This window comes from Chiloscyllium plagiosum, unplaced genomic scaffold, assembly GCF_037043375.1.
Source record: "Chiloscyllium plagiosum isolate Xiang-an unplaced genomic scaffold, Cpla_swu_hap1 HiC_scaffold_10, whole genome shotgun sequence".
Taxonomy (NCBI): Eukaryota; Metazoa; Chordata; class Chondrichthyes; order Orectolobiformes; family Hemiscylliidae; genus Chiloscyllium; species Chiloscyllium plagiosum.
Genome location: NW_028270148.1, coordinates 89,148,150 through 89,168,467, shown reverse-complemented (window position 1 = coordinate 89,168,467; position 20,318 = coordinate 89,148,150). Strand labels below are relative to the sequence as shown.

At 41.7% G+C, this 20,318-nt stretch overlaps 1 protein-coding gene across 6 annotated transcripts in view; it reads right to left on the bottom strand.

Annotated features, from left to right (window-relative positions):
- Nucleotides 1–3,473: 3,473 nt before the first annotated feature.
- Nucleotides 3,474–20,318, bottom strand: part of LOC122552980 (KH domain-containing RNA-binding protein QKI) — a 562,983-nt gene continuing 546,138 nt past the window's right edge. For 2 of the 6 annotated variants that reach the window (XM_087991528.1, XM_043696329.2), the window contains 2 exons: nt 9,395–9,458; nt 6,317–6,948 (listed from right to left, as the gene is read on the bottom strand). In XM_087991528.1, the coding sequence (XP_087847654.1) occupies nt 6,933–6,948; nt 9,395–9,458 (80 nt within the window). In that variant the 3' untranslated portion in view covers nt 6,317–6,932. Of the gene's footprint in view, nt 4,267–6,316; nt 6,949–9,394; nt 9,459–20,318 lie in introns of those variants that run through there. The other 4 variants (XM_087991529.1, XM_087991530.1, XM_087991527.1 and 1 more) reach the window with 4 other exon arrangements.

The window sequence follows — 20,318 nt, the reverse complement described above, 5'->3', positions numbered from 1 at the left end:
ACCGTCGACCACGTCGGGGGGGAAATTGCGGTCCTTGAAGAAGGAGGCCATCTGTGTTGTACGTATTTTGAACTGGTCCTCCTGGGAGCAGATGCGGCGGAGACGAAGGAATTGGGAGAATGGGATGGCGTTTTTACAGGGGGCAGGATATCAGCTTTCCGTAGAGTATATTTCCCTCCCCTCCCCTATCAGCTTTCCGTAGAGACCACTCCCTCCGCGACTCCCTTGTCAGATCCACACCCCCCACCGACCCAACCTCCACTCCCGGCACCTTCCCTTGCAACCGCAGGAGGTGCAACACTTGCGCCCACACCTCCCCCCTCACTTCTCTCCAAGGCCCCAAGGGAAACTTCCATATCCGCCACAGATTCACCTGCACCTCCACCCACATCATCTACTGCATCCGCTGCAGCCGGTGTGGCCTCCTCTATATTGGGGAGACAGGCCGCCTACTTGCGGAGCGATTCAGAGAGCACCTCTGGGCCACCCGGACGAACCAACCCAACCAACCTGTGGCACAGCATTTCAACTCCCCCTCCCACTCCACCGAGGATATGCAGGTCATTGGACTCATCCACCGCCAAACCACAACAACCCGACGGTCGGAGGAGGAGCGTCTTATCTTCCGACTGGGAACCCTCCAACCGCAGGGGATGAACTTGGACTTCACCAGTTTCTTCATCCCCCCTCCCCCACCTTGTCTCAGCCGGATCCCTCCAGCCCGGCACCGCCTTCCTGACCTGCAGTCTTCTTCTTGACCTCTCCGCCTCCATCCTACTCCGACCTATCACCCTCACCTTGACCTCTTTCCACCTATCACATTTCCAACTCCCCTCCTCCAAGTCCCTCCTCCCTACCTTTTATCTTCTCCTGCTGAACACTCTCTGCTCATTCCTGAAGAAGGGCCTGTGCCCGAAACGTCGAATCTCCTGTTCCCTGGATGCTGCCTGACCTGCTGTGCTGTTCCAGCAATAAAGTTTCAACTTTGATCTCCAGCATCTGCAGACCTCACTTTCTCCTAGTTAAAATATAACCCTTTTTTGCCAAGATGTAGAAAAGTAGCCTGTAACATTTTAGATCTTCACCCTGTAGTTTGAATACTGTGAGTTAAAGACCACCTGCTGGAAAAGATATGGGATGTTATGAATTATTGAACATCCTCAGTTATGAAATGTAGGACCAGTGACACATGAATGTTATCATTGTAATGAAAGGAAATGATAGCAGTCCATTCCCTTAGCAAAGGAAAGAGATGAAGTTAAATGATCGTTAATTGTTATACACTGCTGAATCCTAGATTCATTCAGCAAAGGTGGCGGCAATTTGATTGATTGTGCCTGTGTTGAGCCTTTGAAAGAGCTTTTCGAATAGCTGCACTTACCTCACCTGCTGTTTTGCCATAGCTTTGAAAATTCCTCCCTTCGTTTATAAAAGCAATTCCCTTTTGAAAATTCCTATTGAATCTGTTGCCACTATCCTTTCAGGAAATGAGTTCAGATCACCATAACATAGAACTATAGCCATAAAATAGTTAGATGTATGCCTTTGACTGGCACAGATTCAATGGGCTGAAGGGCCTTTTTCAAAGGTGCAGACCTCCATGACTCATTGTGACACAGAAGGAGGCCACTTAACCAATCAAATTCATGCTCGTTCTCTGCAAAGCAGTTCAGTCAGTTCCAATCCCTTGTGAAGAGAAATCAAAGTTAATGTTTTGGGTTCAGTGATCTTCCTCAGAACTGATCTGAGGAGGGTCATCGGACCCAAAATGTTAACTTTCATTTGTCTTCACAGATGCTACCAGACCTGCTGAGCTTTTCCAGCAACTTCTGTTTTTATTTCAAATTTACAGCATCCGCAGTTCTTTTAGTTTTTTTTTAGCTCCAGTCCCTGCTCTGTCCCCATAGCCCTACAAGCTTATTTCCCATAAGTGGCCAAACAAATCCCTCCAAATATCCCTACCTCTACTTCTCTCTCATAGCAGACAGTCTGATGTCATTAGCAGTGTATGAAAGCTCTGCTGCCCATCTCTTGCTAAAGACTTTAAATAGGTGACAATTAGCCCTTGTACATTAGGTAAGGAGAATAGCTTTGATTTTATTACCTTATCTAGATGCACCATAACCTTGTACAACTTTCATCACATCTCCTAAAACCACCTTTGCTCCATGGAAATTAACTCCAAGATAACCTTGTTGTTAAATTCCCTCATCATGAGAGTCTTCACATCATGCCTGAAGGATGGAGATCAGAACTAAAGACAATACTCATGTAGCCTAACCAGAGTTTTTAAAATTTCAAATTTACAATTTGCCTGCTTTTGTACTCAATACATCTGTTTATAAAGCCCAAACTCCTTTTATGCTAACCATGCTCTTGCACCTTCAAAGATCTGTGCACAAGAAATTCAGCCCCTTCATCCCTTTAGCATTGTGCTATTATGTCTATATTGCCTCTCCCTACTCCTCCTGTCAAAATATATCACTTCACACTTTTCTATACTAACTCAATCTACCACTTGTCTGCCCGTTTTGCTGGTGAAATTGAATAGTAGCATCCTTACTACATATGACTCCTCCAATTTTGGCATCATTGGCAAATTCTGAAACATTTCGCTATTACAGTCTCAGAGTTGGTCAGTGGTTCTTGCACTGACCTTTGTGGAAATCCATTGCACACCATCATTCAGCTTGACAAACTTGTGTTTTATAAAAATACTCATCTTGTCTTTGGTTCCTTTACCATTTAACCCAAGATGTGTACTCTCTGGTCATTGACCTTCCTCCAAATAGAAAAGGTTCATCCCTATTTACTCAATCAAAATGTTTCTTAATGTCAAATATTTCTTCTAAAATTCTAGTTACCTTACCCTAATGAGAACTAACCCAGCTTCTTTAGGCTTCTCACTTCATTGTCCCCTCATTCTTGTTAATCATTATGGTAAATGATGCATTCCTCTGAACCCACGACATGACTTTAATATCCTCCTTAAAATGTGGTATCCAAAATTGAACAGAATACTTTAGATGTTGCCTAACCAGAGATTTATAAAGATTTAGTATAAATGCTTTGTTTCTATTTGTAAAGGAGATCCCATTTAATCTTTAAACATCTTCACCAACTTGTTCAGCAACCTTCAAAGATTTGGGCATTTCAACTTGTAGCTCTCTTTACTGAAGGTCGCCCTCTGAAATTGTACCATTTTATTTATGCTGCCTTACCTCACTGTACTTCCCAAAATGCATCTCTTCACACAAATTGCATTGGCGAGACACATTGTAATTCCAGGGCCGTGATCTAGTCAACCTGTGATCTGGCTACATTTTTGAATGATTTGAAACCATTATATATTGTTTAATTTTGTTTTGAAAAAATGGTTTACAAAAGGAAAAACCACAACTCAGCCTTCTTGGTCTTGTGAAGTCACAAGCAGAACAGAAACAGTTCACAGTTGATGGCTGTGTGACTTTTATTTCCTCTCTCAGGAAAAAGCATTACAAATCATTTTTTTTTATAGCAGCAAGCTCTGAGCGCATACATTGTAGAGTCTGGGCATTTTACGGCCATACCCACGAGCAGTTGAATCAGTTGTGGTTGGTCAGCAACAATCTGGTCTTTGAAAGAAAAGTTCATCAGTTCAAATCCAATCCTTTGACTTGAGTGCAAAACCTAGGCTGATGCATGACTGTAGCACGGGGCGAAAGCTGCATTGTCAGCACTGCCATTGTCAGGGAGAGAGCTGCATTGTCAGCACTGCCATTGTCAGGGGGAGAGCTGCATTGTCATCTTGCCTAAAACAAATGTTAAATCAGGTACACGTGCAGGATTCTGCCTGTCCCAACACCCCTCATATCCTGCGGAGCAGTTACACCCCAATCAGAAACGTAAACAAATATACATACGTAAAGGATCTGGTCACTATCTCATTGCTGTTTATAGGAGCTTGCTGCTACATTTCCTATATTACCTAGGAGATTACACTTCATTGGCTTGTGAAGTGCTTTGAGATGTTTTAAAGTTGCGAAAGTTGACATATTAATGCAATTCTTTTATTACAGTTTTTATTGGAAGACACATAATGGGTCATGATACAGAGGAGATGATGTCTTCATACAGTGTAGCCCATAGTCTGACCTCGAGCTTGTGGCTTTGTTAATATCACCGCTATTTCTCTCTTCAGAAGTCTTGACTTCCAAGAAGACCTTTAATGGAGTATCTTGTTTTTCTATAGAAGTCCTTAGATCCTATTGAACATGATTCAATAAACTAGCATGGAAAACAGAGGAAAGGAAATACTTTATAAAACAAGAACAGGAAAATTATACAAAGTTAAAAATCACACAACACCAGGTTATAGTCCAATAGGTTTAATTGGAAGCACACTAGCTTTCGGAGCGACGCTCCTTCATCAGGTGATAGTGGAGGGCTCAATCCTAACACAGAACTTATAGCAAAAATTTACAGTGTGATGTAACTGAAATTATACATTGAAAAATTGATTGCCTGTTAAGCCTTTTATCTGTTAGAATACAGTGATAGTTTCACTTCTTTCATGTGTAAATCACAAAACTTTTTTAAAAAAGAGTTGCATTCTCGGGTTAGCTGTTAACAATGGTGATAGCTAGACAATATGTTGAAGGTGTTAGCCCCCTGTGTTCTCTGTCTATGACCTGATGTTTAGATTGATTCTAATCTAAAAAGTGAGATAACGGAAGTTTACATAAATTCATGCAGTTTTTGAGCTCAGAGTTCTACATGAATGCATGCAGTTTTTGAGCAAAGTACAATGTAATCCATTATGCCATGTTCTTCGTGACTTGCAACACATTATCAATGAGGATGAGCACCTCACCAAGACCTTCCCCACACCTCCACTACTTGCCTTTAAACAACCGCCAAACCTCAAACAGATCGTTGTTCGTAGCAAGCTATCCGGCTCTGAGGACAACTCCATACAACCCTGTCATGGTAGACGCTGAAAGACGAGTCAGAGTGTGGACATAGATACCACCATTACAGGTGGGGACACCTCCCACCTTGTACATGGCAGGTACTCATGTGACTCAGCCAACGTTGTCTATCTTATATGTTGCAGGCAAGGATGCCCGGAGGCATGGTACATTGGGGAACCAAGCAAAGGCTACAACAACGGATGAATGGGCACCGCACAACAATCAACAGACAGGAGGGTTCCCTCCAAGTTGGGTAACACTTCAGTGGTCCAGGACATTCAGCTTCGGACCTTCGGGTGACCATCCTCCAAGGCAGACTTCGGGACAGGCACCAGAGAAAAGTGGCCGAGCAGAAGCTGATAGCTAAGTTCGGTACCCATAGGGAGGGCCTCAACCGGGACCTTGGGTTCATGTCACATTACAGGTGACCACCATTGCACTATACACCCACACACAGATACTCCTACACACACACACACTCCTATACACATGGACACACATACACACAGACGCGCACACAGACACCCACACACACCCTTACAGACACACACCCTCTCACAGACTTAAGACACTCTGCACTCACTACACACACACACACTTTCTCACACTCACAACCCCCAAACCAGACAGACAATGACCCACATGAACACATATTTTGTGGGGTGAATTTGTACGCATGAATTCATGTAAAACTTCGTTATCTCACTTTTTAGATTAGAATCAATCTAAATATCATGGCATAGACAGAGAACACAGGGGGCTAACACCTTCAACATATTGTCCAGCTATCACCATTGTTAACAGCTAACCCGAGAATGCAACTTTTTTAAAAAAAGGTTTTGTGATTTACACATGAAAGAAGTGAAACTATCACTGTATTCTAACAGATGAAAGGCTTTACAATCAATTTTTCAATGTTTAATTTCAGTTACATCACACTGTAAATTTTTGCTATAAATTTTGTGTGTTAGGATTGAGCTCTCCACTATCACCTGATGAAGGAGCGTCGCTCCGAAAGCTAGTGTGCTTCCAATTAAACCTGTTGGACTATAACCTGGTGTTGTAAGATTTTTAACTTTGCACACCCCAGTCCAACACCGGCATCTCCAAATCATGAAAATTATACAGATAGCTCTGCATCAATTACTGCTTTCCTTTACCTTAAACAAAGACACCTACACCTTTACATGGCAGAAAGCTCCAAAATGACGAAGCGTGCTAAATCTCTATGTTTACTTTGCTTTAATTTTTGTTTTTACATTTATATAATTATTTCTGCAAATTGCTTCCAACATTAGACCCTGCTCCTTTTAAAGGATTATTAGATTTGGAGGCATGAATGAGGATTAGCAGGAGACGTGAGGTCAAATCTTTAGGCTCATTTATTGGTACACATTAACTCTGAACAGACCATTTGTCATTAATGAGAGCTGTGTTTCCAACCAAACAATTATTCTCCAGGAAGACAGTGAATACACGTCCTGTATTGGTTTAGATATTCACATAGCTGTCAGCAATTTCATATGCTGTAAATTGCAAATATTCTGAACACAGACTCTGGTAAGCAATCATTCTAAAACCTTGAATCAACAGATACAGTGGCCCTGAGCCTTCAGATTCTTGACAGTAAGGATAGTTCAAGCTTGGTGCTATCATGTCAACAAGCTCTTGGTATTCTTCCTTTTTGACCGTGTGATGCAAAACATGATCTAGACTTGGTCCTGAATTTTTGAAGATTCTGGTAACTATAACGACCTTCCAAAATGACAAGCAAGAGCTGAACCAAGAGGATGTCCTCCCATTTCCAACAGATCTGATTGTCATTAGATAATAGGCAGCAAAGGCAGATGTGACTCCCAAATCTGGGAGCCCTGAAATCAGGAGTGCTGATTTCAAACACCCGAAGCAATAGTCTTATCCTGTGGGCATAAAATTTTTTTAAAGAAGTTGTTGAATGAAGACAGAAATTGTTGGAAAAACTCAGATCAGGCAGCATCTGTGGAGAGAAAACAGAGTTAATGTTCTCGGTCCAGTGATCCTTCTTCAGAACTCTTAGTAGCTAGGAAAAGGTTAATATGTAGGTGGAAGTGAGTACTGCAGATGTTGGAGTTTAGCGTCAAGAGAGTGGTGCTGGAAAAGCACAGGTCAGGCAGCATCTGAGGAGCAGTAAAATCGACGTTTTGGGCAAAAGCCCATCATCAGGAATGAAGCTAGGAGCCTCAGTGGTGGAGAGATAAATGGGAGGGGGTGGGGCTGGGGGGGTAGCTGAGAGTGCAATAGTGGATGGAAGTGGGGCTAAAGGTGATAGGTCGGAGAGTGGAGTGTATAGATGGGAAGGAAGGTGCACAGATGGGATGGGTCATGGGGGTGGTGCTGAGCTGGAAGGTTGGAACTGAGGTAAGGTGGGTGAAGGGAAATGAGGAAACTGGTGAAATATAAAAAATATGTAAATATTGAAAATATGAAAAAAAGGTTGATATGTATGCTAGAGAAGGGATGGGGTGGGAGGCGTAAGAAGTAATCCATAGATGGAGATTGAGCCCAGACAAAAGAACAGTTGGGCAAACAAAGGAATGTGTAAAGGTTAGCCTGGGAGAGCGAATTGCTGGAAATGGGGATTGCTCGCAATTGACAATGGGTTGTAAGTGATGGCAAGATTAGAGTGGTGCTGGAAAAGCACAGCAGGTCAGGCAGCATCCGAGAAGCAGAAAAATCAAAGTTTCAGGCAAAAGCCCTTCATCAGGAATTCCACTCTAATCTTGACTCTGATCTCAGTACCTACTTCTGCCTGTAAGTGGTGGCAGACTATGTGAGGCCTGGGTGTGAGGGGTTGGGGTCAGAACATAGGAGGTGGTGCTCAAGCCTTAAAATTATTGAACTCGATATTGAGTCCAGAAGGTTGCAGGGTTCCCAAGCGGAAATTGAAATGTTGTTCTTCCAGCTTACACTGGGCTTCACTGGACAGAGGTTTTGACCAGGGAACAAGGCAGCGTGTTAAATAGGCAGGCAACCTGAAGCTGGGAGGGAAGACAGTGGATGGGGGCTGAAGTGCGGGAGATGAGTCAGATCTGGCTGAGAGCCCTGTCAACCACAGTGGTGGGGAATCCTCGGTTGAGGAAGAAGGTGGACATTTCGGTGGTCCCCTTGTGGAGGTTGGCATCATCGGAACAGATGCAACAGAGTCAGAGAAATTGGGAGAATGGATGTATGATGAGGACGTATTGTCAAGGTAACTGTGAGAGTCAGTGGGTTTATGGTGGATATCTGTGGCCAGCCCATCCCCAGAATTCTTAAAGACACTCTGAAAGAAAAGTCTCTCCTCAACTCAACCATTACAAGGAGCCTCTTATATTTAAATTTTATTCCATAACCTTAATTTCCCCACAAGAGGAAATATCCTCCAGGTATCCCCCTACCCACTCCTCTCAAGACCTTATATATTTCAATAAAACCACCTCTCATTCTTCTAAATTCCAATGGATATTGGCCTAACCTGTTCAACTTTTCCTCAAAGATAAGCTCTTCATGCCATGAATAAGTCAACGTTCTCTGAACTGTTTTGAAAGCAATTATATATTTTTTTAAATCTGTACATTTCTCCAAATCTGGTTTCATCAATGCCCTGTACACCTGCAGTAAAACTTGTAGATTCCATTCTCTTTGCAATAAAGAACAGCATAGGCGAAAGTGAGGACTGCAGATGCTGGAGATTAGCATCGAGTCGGTGGTGCTGGAAAGGCACAGCAGGTCAGGCAGCATCCAGAATGAGTCATTCCTGATGAAGGGCTTTTGCCCGAAATGTTGAATCTCCTGCTCCTCGGATGCTGCCTGAGCTGCTGTGCGTTTCCAGCACCATACTCGACAATAAAGAACAACATGCCTCCCTGATCACTTGCTATACAGCTGCAAACTAGGTTTTTGTGATTCGTGTACACCTGGCTCACTGTACCACTGAGTCCGCTAATCTCTCTCCATTTAAATAGTTCACTGCATTAATATTCTTTCTATCAAAATGGATAAGTTCATACTCACCCACATTATACTTGATCTGCCAAGATTTTGTCCATTCATTTCACCTGTCTACATCCCTCTGCAGGTCTACTACTGCCTGTTGACAATTTATTTTTCTACCTATCTCAATGCCCTTATTCATAACATTGTTATGGATTATAAATAATTTAGACCCCAGCATTGATTCTTGTGCCATTTCTACAGCAATGACAGACACTGAATATCCATTTGCAGCCTCTGCCAATTCTATGAGTTCCATGATCAATTCTCCATACTCTCACTCCAAGGATTAACACGAACTTCAATTAGATTTGTTCATTTTGTTATTACCCAGATGGGAGCAGTGCACTGTCTCTCTCTAGTTCCACATCTCTATGAGTCACAACATCAATTCAATTGTTTTACACAGTTCCCAACATGGCCGAACTTACAATTCCTCTGGATTAGACTTGAGGGAGTCCATAAATAGAACAAAAGATCCATCAACCAAGTTTCCTTTAAAAAACACAAAATGATTAATTTATTATAAAACAAAATATATTAAATAAAGGTGCAAGACTAGTTAACACAATTTGTAATATGAAAATATAAATATTAACCCCTAAGTGATCTGAAACACACACACACACAGTAAAGAGGAAAAAAAATGATTTCTCTCAACAGACATTCACTCGAGGGGAGAAAAAAACACTTATGGACAATCAGTCTTTGGGCTGAGTTTTACCTACTTTGATGAAGTGCTATTTTTGTTGAGTCTCATGAAGGATTTCTCTTGGTGAGGCAGAGTGAATTTTCTCATCCTATTGTCCTCGGCTTGCCTCATTAATCTTCCAGCCCATCCCTATAGAGTCCTTCCCATCCGATGTAGCCCAATTCTCCCAATCACTGTAGCCAGAAAAATTAACCACTTTCCAAATATCTCACAATCAATCGATCATCCCTGGTGCCAGCACAATCCTGAAAAGGCCCATTCCCACCCGGACATGTGCTAACAGTCCCTGCACAGTTTGTGACATTTATCCTGGATTTGTCAGGTAATGGGAAATTGGACACCTGCTTTGCAGATGAGATCCTGGTAGACAGGGTAGTTCAGAGGGTGGATGTCCACCATCCTCAGGACAAGTAGCAGAGCCTACGACACTAGACCATGGCAGCCTGGTCCAAGGATGCTACCCAGGTCAATGCAATCTCAACCTTTTGGAGGAATGACCAATAGAGCTGTAAGGATGTCAGTGACCTTCTGTGTTCTGCCAGGTAAGTGCCACCACCTGCTACCTCTGATGCATTCTGTACTGTTGTAACCACCTCCCACTAAGAGTCATGCTCTGCCAATCTCATTATTGCATGTGATATGTTCTTTTTTTCTCAACCATACAATTTGCCCAGACTACTAACCCTACAGACTACTGCATCTCCCGCACACTCACCTGGGACACCCAATCACCTTTTCCCCCACCTGCATCAGCAGTAGTACTGTGATACCCAAATTCATCTCATTCAAACCTTTCCCTGTCTCTCAGCACAAGAGAACAAGGCCAAAAATAGGGCAGAAAGAGCCAAGACAGATGGTGGGGTGCCTAATGTTTGGTTTTTTACTCCAACAAGGAGTGGGTCCTGACCCTGTCCACACCAAGTCCTTGGACTGGTATCTGGAGGTAGTGCTGTGAGCCCCTGAAGGGTGCTTCCCTTGACATGACTGAACACCGTGACCAGTGGTGCTGGAAGAGCACAGCAATTCAGGCAGCATCCGACGAGTGGCAAAATCGACGTTTCGGGCAAAAGCCCTTCATCAGGAATAAATTTGCTGCTCGTCGGATGCTGCCGGAATTGCTGTGCTCTTCCAGCACCACTGATCCAGAATCTGGTTTCCAGCATCTGCAGTCATTGTTTTTACCACCTTGAACACTGTGACCATCCAATGTCATGGCCACTTGCTTGAAGCACGTACAGTGTGTCTGCTGCTGACACATGTGCAGGTGTAACACTGATGTCATATACCAGATGTAACATTCAGCAAAACATCAACCCCTTTGAATGGTAACTGCCAACAATTACTGCCTGTCTCTGTGTCTGTGATAAAATGCAGGGCAGGGCACGGCAAGGCAGAGATATCGGGAGTATCCAAGTAGGCACAAGTGAGGAGAATGAGTGAGCAGTGAACTGTAGACTGGTTCAATCAGCTTCTGGGTATCCTTATGTACAAAGCATCCCTGGAGCAGCATTGGAATGAGATGCATCAATGTACTCCAAAGTGCGGCATTGAAGTGTACTGTAAGTGGATCAGAGATGTGTCATGCTTGATTGAAGAGTCTGGTACACATCAGATGCCAGTGTATGTGGCATAATGTGCATGTGACTGGTGCCCTGAGCTGTTGGTGATTGGCTTCCAAGATGACATTCCAGAGGAGAAAGCAGCGAGCTGGCGTTGCCAAGTATCCACTCTCACATTAATGTCAGGAATCTGCAGCATCTAGGTTATCTGTTCTGTGGTAAATAAGAAGCTGCACAGTAGTGTAGTGAGATGCAGCGCCAATAAGGGTGATAATGAACAATAAGCCCATTGATAGGCATTTCGCCACTCCCTAGTGAAAAACCCATTTCCATGTCTGGAACACTGCTGGAAATGTGACCAGTTGCTCCTAACGTTGACAGTAACCTCACTGGACTTTTTAATGCATTTCTCCCAGATTTATCATAGGCCATGTCATTCAGTTCCATATAAGTTTCTGTCCTTAGTGTTTGAAGGATAAAAAAGGATAAGTGTGGAATGTTCAGATGCTGTTATTTTGGTATGTGTAGAAAGGTGTCATTAAACATAGGCCATTGTCTCTGGGATCTTGGCAGATCCAACCTGCTCAGGAAATACACTAACAAGATGTCTTCCATTGCCCTCCAAGAGAATGATCAGGTTTTACTCCAACTGCATCACAATGATGTTTCAGAAATAGGAAACATGAACTGAGCAGCTTCTTTCTTTCAGCACATTTCCCATATTGAAAACTCAAAACCTAAACTTCAATCTGACCACTATAACTCAGGCAGGGGATCATCAGTAAATAAGCAGTTATCACAAGATACACGACTACCAAGAAACATCTTGTTTAAAGAAAAATGTTCCCGTGTCCTTTCACTGAGTTCTTTAAAAGAAATATCCAGGTATCCACAGTCCTTTAAATGCAAGTCCACAAATATAAAGTAATCATAACAAAATTCTTGCAGAAATATTTACCATCTGTTCTTATATTATAATTTGTTTTCCCTCATACTCTGCTTTCTGCCTCTTTATTATCTTTCTAGTCATTCTGCATTGGTATTAAAGTCTGATTTACCACTATTCCTTGTATATTTGTGCATTTTAATAATCAGTATAAATATAATGCTATCTTTAAATTTCTTATAACAGGGAGCCACTCAGGATGCATCCATCTCAAAGCGCCATTCTTTCTCACTGAGATAGATCATTTTGAGAGTTATTAAACATCTCCATAAAGGTCTGCCACTTCAACCTCATTGACCTACCTTTTTAATTTGTTCCCAGTTCACCTTTCACGCCGTTGGAGTTACTTTTCTCAAAGTTTAAAGCACTTGTCATTGTTGCACACTTTTTTCTTTCAAACTGAACATGAAATTCGAGTACCTTATGATCACTGTTACCTGGAGACACTTTACCATAGGCTATTGATTAATCCAGTTTCATTGCAAATTATGAAGATAGCCTAGTCCTTGTTTGGCAAAAAAAACATACTGCTTAAGCAACTGTCCCAAAGATGCATATTAACTCCACAGCTACCATTGCCAATTTAAATCTACCAAATTATATATAGGTTAGAGTCATCCACGATATTGCAGTACATTTCTTACATTAATTCCTTCCTGTATGTTCCTACAGCAGAACATTATAGGAGGCATAAGTAGTAATCTCTTACCCTTAATATTATATACGTCTGCCAAAACTGGTTTTACATCTTGATCTTTCAAGTTAAGTTCAATAGTGAACTTATGTCAACTTTTCCTAGCTTTTTGTTAGTTATTAACATTTAGGTCTGAGCCCTAATAACCCTCTAACCACATCTCTGTAATGTATATTTACCTCAATCTGTAGAACAATTCATACTTTTTGTTACAAATGCTCCATATATTCAGATACAGTGCCTTCACCTTGGAGAAACATGCAAGTAAAAACATAGAAGTGTTGAAGTACTGAAGTGGTGTCAGAGTTAGTCCAAGAACAGGCACAATGATGTGGTGAGTCTGGCAGTTTGCTGCTGTCAATATGTGTGGATGAAGGGTCGAGAGAGATGGTTTCCATGGAGCACTTAGGGACATTATGTTGAAGACACTGTTGGCTGATGGCAGGGACAAGTTTCTGTGAGCTACAGCCACCTGCTCTGCCTTGCAAGTCAGGCATTTGTATCATCTAACTTCTCAAGGAAGGAGGGGACATTTGATAGTTGCATAGAACTAAAGCAAGATTGACCAATAATAAGATGTAAATACATGGAGATAGGGTCATTGCCTCTGAATAGTCTGATTCTGAACCCACCATTTTAAGCTTAAGGGGAGAATCAGAAAATATTGTCTCTATGTTAAGATTCTGATTTATTTTCCCAGTCTTGCTGTATTTTCTCAACATTCTCACCTCTGCTCATGCCAAAATTCTGCTTTTTGCCTCTGACTTCATTGTAGAAGGCATAAATAGAATCCCTGAAATCTTATAAATTCAGGTGAAAGGGAGGAAACAACTTTAAAACAATGAGGACAAAGTGAGGTCTGCAGATGCTGGAGATCAGAGCTGAAAATGTGTTGCTGGAAAAGCGCAAGCCAGGCAGCATCCAGGGAACAGGAGAATCGACGTTTCGGGCATAAGCCCTTCTTCCTGAAGAAGGGCTTATGCCCGAAACGTCGATTCTCCTGTTCCCTGGATGCTGCCTGACCTGCTGCGCTTTTCCAGCAACACATTTTCAACTTTAAAACAATGTCAATTACCAGGTTAAAGAATGACTTGGAGATGTCGGTGTTGGACTGGGGTGGACAAAGTTAAAAATCACACATCACCAGATTATAGTCCAACAGGTTTATTTGGAAGCACTGGATTTCAGAGGGCTGTTCCTTCATCAGTGTTTGTGGAGTATAAGAACATAACATACAGAATTTATAGCCAAATGAATACAGTGTCATGGAGATGTGATGATACGTTAGACAATTTTAGATCAAGTCTTTTATCTTTTAGAATATGAGGTGTTGGCTTCTGTTCTTTGATATGTAAATCCCAGAACTTCTTTTAAATTACATTCTCAAGATAGGTCTAGCTTTTCTAACAATAGGTGACATTTCAGCTCAGACAATGCATTAAGTTGTGAGGTCTGTCTGTCCCAATGTTGAATTCGACCGGTTCTATTTCTAAAGTGGGATTTACAGTGTTTTACATGGATTCTCACGTCTATCTCATATGCTGCAGGCAAGGATGCCCTGAGGCATGGTACATTGGCAAGACCAAGCAGACACTCAGACAATGATGAATGGACACCACACAACAATCACCAGGCAAGAGTGTTCCCTCCCAGTCAGGGAACACTTCAGTTGTCCAGGCCATTCGACCTCAGACCTTTGGGTGACCATCCTCCAAGGTGGACCTCGGGACAAGCAACAATGCAGAGTGGCCGAGCAGAAGCTGATATCAAAGTTCAGTACCCATGAGAATGACCTCAACCAGGACTTTGGGTTCACGTCACACTACAGGTGACCCCACTGCACTATACACTCTCTCACACACACCCTCTCTCATACACAAGCTGTCTCTCATATGTACACATACACTCCCTGCACTCTCACCCATGGCGCCGCTTTCAAAGGCGTATACTCCATCTCTCTCTCTCTCACACACACACAACCAAGCACACACTATGATATGCACTCACACTCTCATGAATGCATTCATTCTGTCTCTCCTACACGCGCACACATATAAGTTTATAGGGTGAATTTGGTTTTGCAGAATTACATATTATTTTGCTCAAAAACTGCATGAATCCATGTAAAAAGCTGTAAATCCCACTTTAGAAGTAGAACCAGTCTAACTCAACATTGCGACACAAACAGACCTCACACTTTAATGCATTGTCTGAGCTGAGATGGCAACTATTATTCGAAAAGCTAGCTATCTTGAGAATGTAATTTAAAAGAAGTTCTGGGATTTACACATCAAAGAACAGAAACCAACACATCCTATTCTAAAAGATGAAAGATTTGATCTAAAATTGTCTAATGTATCATCACATCTCCACGACAGAGTGCTCATTTGGCTATAAATTCTGTATTTTATGATCTTACTCTTCACAACCAGCTGATGAAGGAACAACGCTCTGAAAGTTAGTGTTTCCACATATACCTGTTGGACTATAACCTGATGTTGTGTGATTTTTAACCAGGTTAAAGAAAACTAAGAAAACTATTAGAACAAAGACTGACGAGTCTCAAGAGTCTGATGGACAACATCCCAGAGGCTTAAAAGTAATGGTTGCAGAGATAATCAATGTATTGGTTGTAAATTTTCCAAAGTGTTCTTGATTCTGGAAGGGTACAGTTGAAAAATGGCAAATGAAATCTTAACTGACCTTTTTTAAGGGTGGAAGCCAAGAACCTCAATTAACAGCATGCCCTGGGAGTTCCAGTGCCTGCACAAATGGGTCAGACCACACATGCATCATCCACCATTCTGGATTCTTCTCAGTGACAGATGTTGGACAAGCCTCAGTTATCCTCAAAATAGTGGTGAGAAAATCCAGTTGTGGGACCTCGGATGGCCACAAATGGGGGTGATGAGTTAATCAATTGGATGGGAGCAGGAAAAGCGTTGCTGTTTGCAGTGTGGTTAAGGAGGTGGTTGAAAGTCACTAGCTATGTAGTTGAGGCTTTGGAAGACATTTCAGAAGCAGTTGGATAGCTCAGCGTAGTTATGACTCAAGGAAGCTGAGGTGGAGATAGAAGGTTTCTGACACCGCCTTGGACAATACTAGGGCTCAGAAGCAGCCCTGGGAACTACTGCTGGCTCTTCTGCAGCTGAGAGTGGGGATGAATTAAAGCACGCGGGACAGGGGATAATATATTGGCATGGGTCAAGACTTGGTTAGATTCATAGACAGGAAACAGAGTTCAGGAAGAATTGGATCTTTTTCCAAATGACAGACAGTCACTAATAAGATACCACAGACATCAGTACCTGAGCGCCAGCTATTCATGAGTTATATATAAATGACTTGGAACCAAATATAATATTTACAAGATTGCTAGTAACACAAAACTGGGCAGGAATGAGGGGGATACAAGGAGGCTTCAAGGTAATTTGGAGTTGAACAAGATCTTGGTATCCTTGGATACCAGTCAATGAAAATAGGTGCAGCAAGTAATTAGAAAGTAAATGCTTTATTGACCTTTATTGCACTATGACTTGAGTCCATAAGCAGGGATGTCTTACTGTAGTGATACAGTAGTGATGCAGTGAGATTGCCTTGGTGAGACCAAACCTGCAGAATTGTGCACAACTTTGGTCTCCCTACCTTAGAAAGCATCTCCTAGCTATAGGTGGAGTAGCACAGATGTTCACCAAGCTGATATCTGGGTTACATCCTATGTGGAAAGATTGGTTTGACTGTACCTATATTCACTAGGATAAGAGGGGATCTGTCTGAAACATATACAATTCTAACAGGGGAGTCAGGAGCCAGGGAACATAGTCTCAGGATATGGGACAGATCATTTAGGAATGAGGTGAGGAAAACAAACCTCACTCAGAGGATAATGAACCTGGGGAACTGTCCACTATAAAGGACTATGAAGGCCAAGGCACTGAACATATTCAGGAAAGATACTGAAAAAGTTATAGATTTTAAAGGCCTCAAGGACTAAGTAGAAAATGGGAAATGGCATTGAGATAGAGGATCAGCTATGGTCATAATGATTGACTGAGAAGATGTGGTGGGCCAAATGGCCTGCTCCTAGTTTCTTTAAAGAAAACCCCAAAGCAGATGTAGTAACTAAGAAATATTGGAACTCAGAGAAACCCAGAGGGTATGCCAACTTAATTAAACCAGATGGTAGTGAAAGAGCTGACAGTGTCCCCATGAGTGGGTACGGGAGTAGAACCTCAGAAATCCAGTGTAACACAGTCTCAGAAGAAGAGCTTTAAGTACCAGGATGTGAGCGGTTATTGAGGAAGTCCATAATAAAATAATTCCAAGGATATTTGGAAGCTAGATCTGCAAAAGTTAAAAATTGGAATCCTTTGTAAAGTACATAATGTTTTAACGACATTTTGTGACCCACAGTGTAATTAACACCTGGGAAGGAGAATGGGGTGGGGTGGGGTAAGGGCCATTCTGTGATCTATGGGATTTGCCTTGACTACATTTGCTATTTGATGCACTTAGTGGTGTTTTCATCCACAGTTGTCTAATTCATAATCTCTTTAGCATCCACATTTAACATGAGAAAAGTAGGTGGATTGATCTAATTTTCTAATCTTGCACAGTAACATTTAGTTTATTTATTTAAAGCTGTGGAATCCTGTGGCTCTATTCTCCCAATAAATGCTGGGGATTTCAAGCTTCACATATTTAAAAAAAAATGTTACTGGTCTCGAACCAGATTGTCACATAATTTGGCAATCTTAATTGGGCTAACGATATTGGGTAGATAGAGAAACTATCCACTTCCCCTATCCTGCAACCAACACAGGAATACAGAACAAAGGCACATCGAAGATAAAAACAGAATTAAACAATCAGGTCTGATTTAAAAGGAGTTCTAAAAATCTGGACGCCTCCGTTGAGCTGTGGCACATAGCCATAAAGGCAGATTACCCTTCACAAAGGAATGAGGGTTTTTTCTTGAAAGGAGATACATAAAATGTATTCTGGGTTTATGGAAAGAATCTGAATATTACCGGTATACAGTTTTCCTGCAGTGAGTTACCATTAATGGATTCTAATTTCCTGCTGTGAATTACAACTTGTCCTCAGATTCCCCATCCTTATTGCCCTCAGTTTTCCTTCCATGTCCTCAGATCTCCCTTTCCTGATTTCAGTTTCTTCTTCTCTACAGTTGAGTCTCCAGACCTGCTGACTATTTTCTAATATTTTCTGTTTGCATTACAACAAGGTCTTGCAGCTCTAGTACAAAGTGTGTGATGGGGGCCAAAAATAATGATTTCCACCTCCCCAATGGTTCACACGAGGAAGTGACTGTTCATCCTAGACCAGGTATTGGAAAAACATTCCAAAAGAGTCAGAGGAGAAATAGATATCAACTTACACGTCGAAACTAACTCATGTCAGCAAACAATGTTTTCAAAGGGAAGTATGCAGATCAACAGCACAGGTTTAACAGTAGATCTGTGGAGGAACTCCAGAAGTAAAAGTAAATGAAAAAGATAGGTAGTCAGTTCTGGAAATACACTGGCTTTAATGATTAGATCAAAGTGAAAACCATTCTACTGACTTGCCAACACATGACTGGAATTAAAGGTCAATAATGTGGTTGATGTATGAAAAAGTACAGAGGTTGAAAGAACAGGGTAAGATAATGCTCCTTTATTTAGGGCTGCTTCAGCGCTTTTGAATCCTGGCAACATCCTTGTGAAACTTGATGGGGCTCAGAAAAGATTTATAAGGACGTTGCCAGGATTGGATGGTTTGAGCTATAGGGAGAGGCTGAATAGGTTAGGGTTATTTTCCCTGGAGTGTCAGAGGCTGAGGGATGACCTTATAGAAGTTTATAAAATCAGGAGGGGCATGGATAAGATAAATAGACACGGTCTTTTCCCCAGGGGAGGGGAGTCCAAAACTAGGGGGCATAGGTTTAAGGTCGGGGGAGGGGGGGAAGATTTAAAAGGGACTCGAGGGGCAACATTTTCACACATACACAGTGTATATGGAATAAGCTGTCAGAGGTGGTGGAGGAGGCTGGTACAATTACAACATTTAAAAGTTATCTGGATAGGTATATGAACAGGAAGGGTTTAGAGGGATATGGTCCAAATGCTGGCAAATGGGACTAGATTAATTTAGAATATTTAATCTACATGGTCAAATTGGACTGAAGGGTCCTTTTCCATGCAGTGCATCTTTATGAATCTTATGAGAGGGGAGTAATCACTTGGTCAAAGAGTTGAATTTAAACAATGGTCTGAAATGTGAAGAAATTTGGGAAACGAATACTAGATAGATGAAGTTATGGCCACAATAAGCCATAAATAAATTTAAACAAGAGATAATGAATTCAAAATTTGAGGATTTAGGAGGACTAGGAACCAATGTCGATCAGTACAATGGAACTTGTTGAGGTTTTAGGAATAGGCTGCTAAATTTTGGATAACTTGAAACGAATTGCAGGTCAAAGATAGTAGGGCAGATAGAACTTTGAAATAGTTAAGAGTTTTATAGGCTTCTGTGAGATATCCCTCATTCTTCCAAATTCTAATGAATATAGGCTTGAACTTGTCTCTCTCTTCATATGTCAGTCCGGTCATCCCAGGAATTAGTCTAGTAAACGTTTGTTGCACTCCCTCTCCTGACATAAGGAGAGTGAAACTGAACACAATACTCCAGGTGTGGTCTCAGCAATGCCCTTCACAATTGCAGTAAGATATCCTTGCTTCTATACTCGACTCCTCTCACTATAGAGGCTAACATACTATTTGCTTTCCTCACCACCTGCTACACCTGCATGCTTACATTCAACAACTGGTGTACAAGGTCTCCCAGGTCTTGTTACGCCTCCCCCTTTCCCAATCTATACTGAAGATGTTATAACAATGCAAGCTGTTGGGAGTATAATTTTCTCAAGATAAAAATAACTGGAGCTTAGGTGGGAGATGCAAATGTAATGCTGTCCTTTGACTCTTCCACTCAATGGGACATTTTGTCACGATGCTTATGCAGACACATTATTGATAACAAAATATATAGCACAAAAAATCATGTGGAAGTTGGATCAGTGTCATGTTAGAAATGACAGTCTCAGCATTAAGTTTGTAATGGGAGCCATTATCTATGTGAGATGGCATTTCAAACCCACGACCAAAGCTTCTGAGTGAGCCTTGCTGAAGCAAATAGGAATCACTTAAGTAGCTCTAAAAAGAACAATCCCCATAGTCCCATGGTAATTGGTATTTTGACTAGTAAGGAAAGATATATCCACTGTCACTTGAACATAGATCAATAACTGCAAAAACCTAGAACTTAGCTTTTCCACATCACTTTCCTTTCAATTATTTTAATACACCCGGTAACAATTTTGTCTGTATGTGCATCCTCTGAAATAGCAGATCAAATGTTGATGATGTGTATGAGTCAGGAT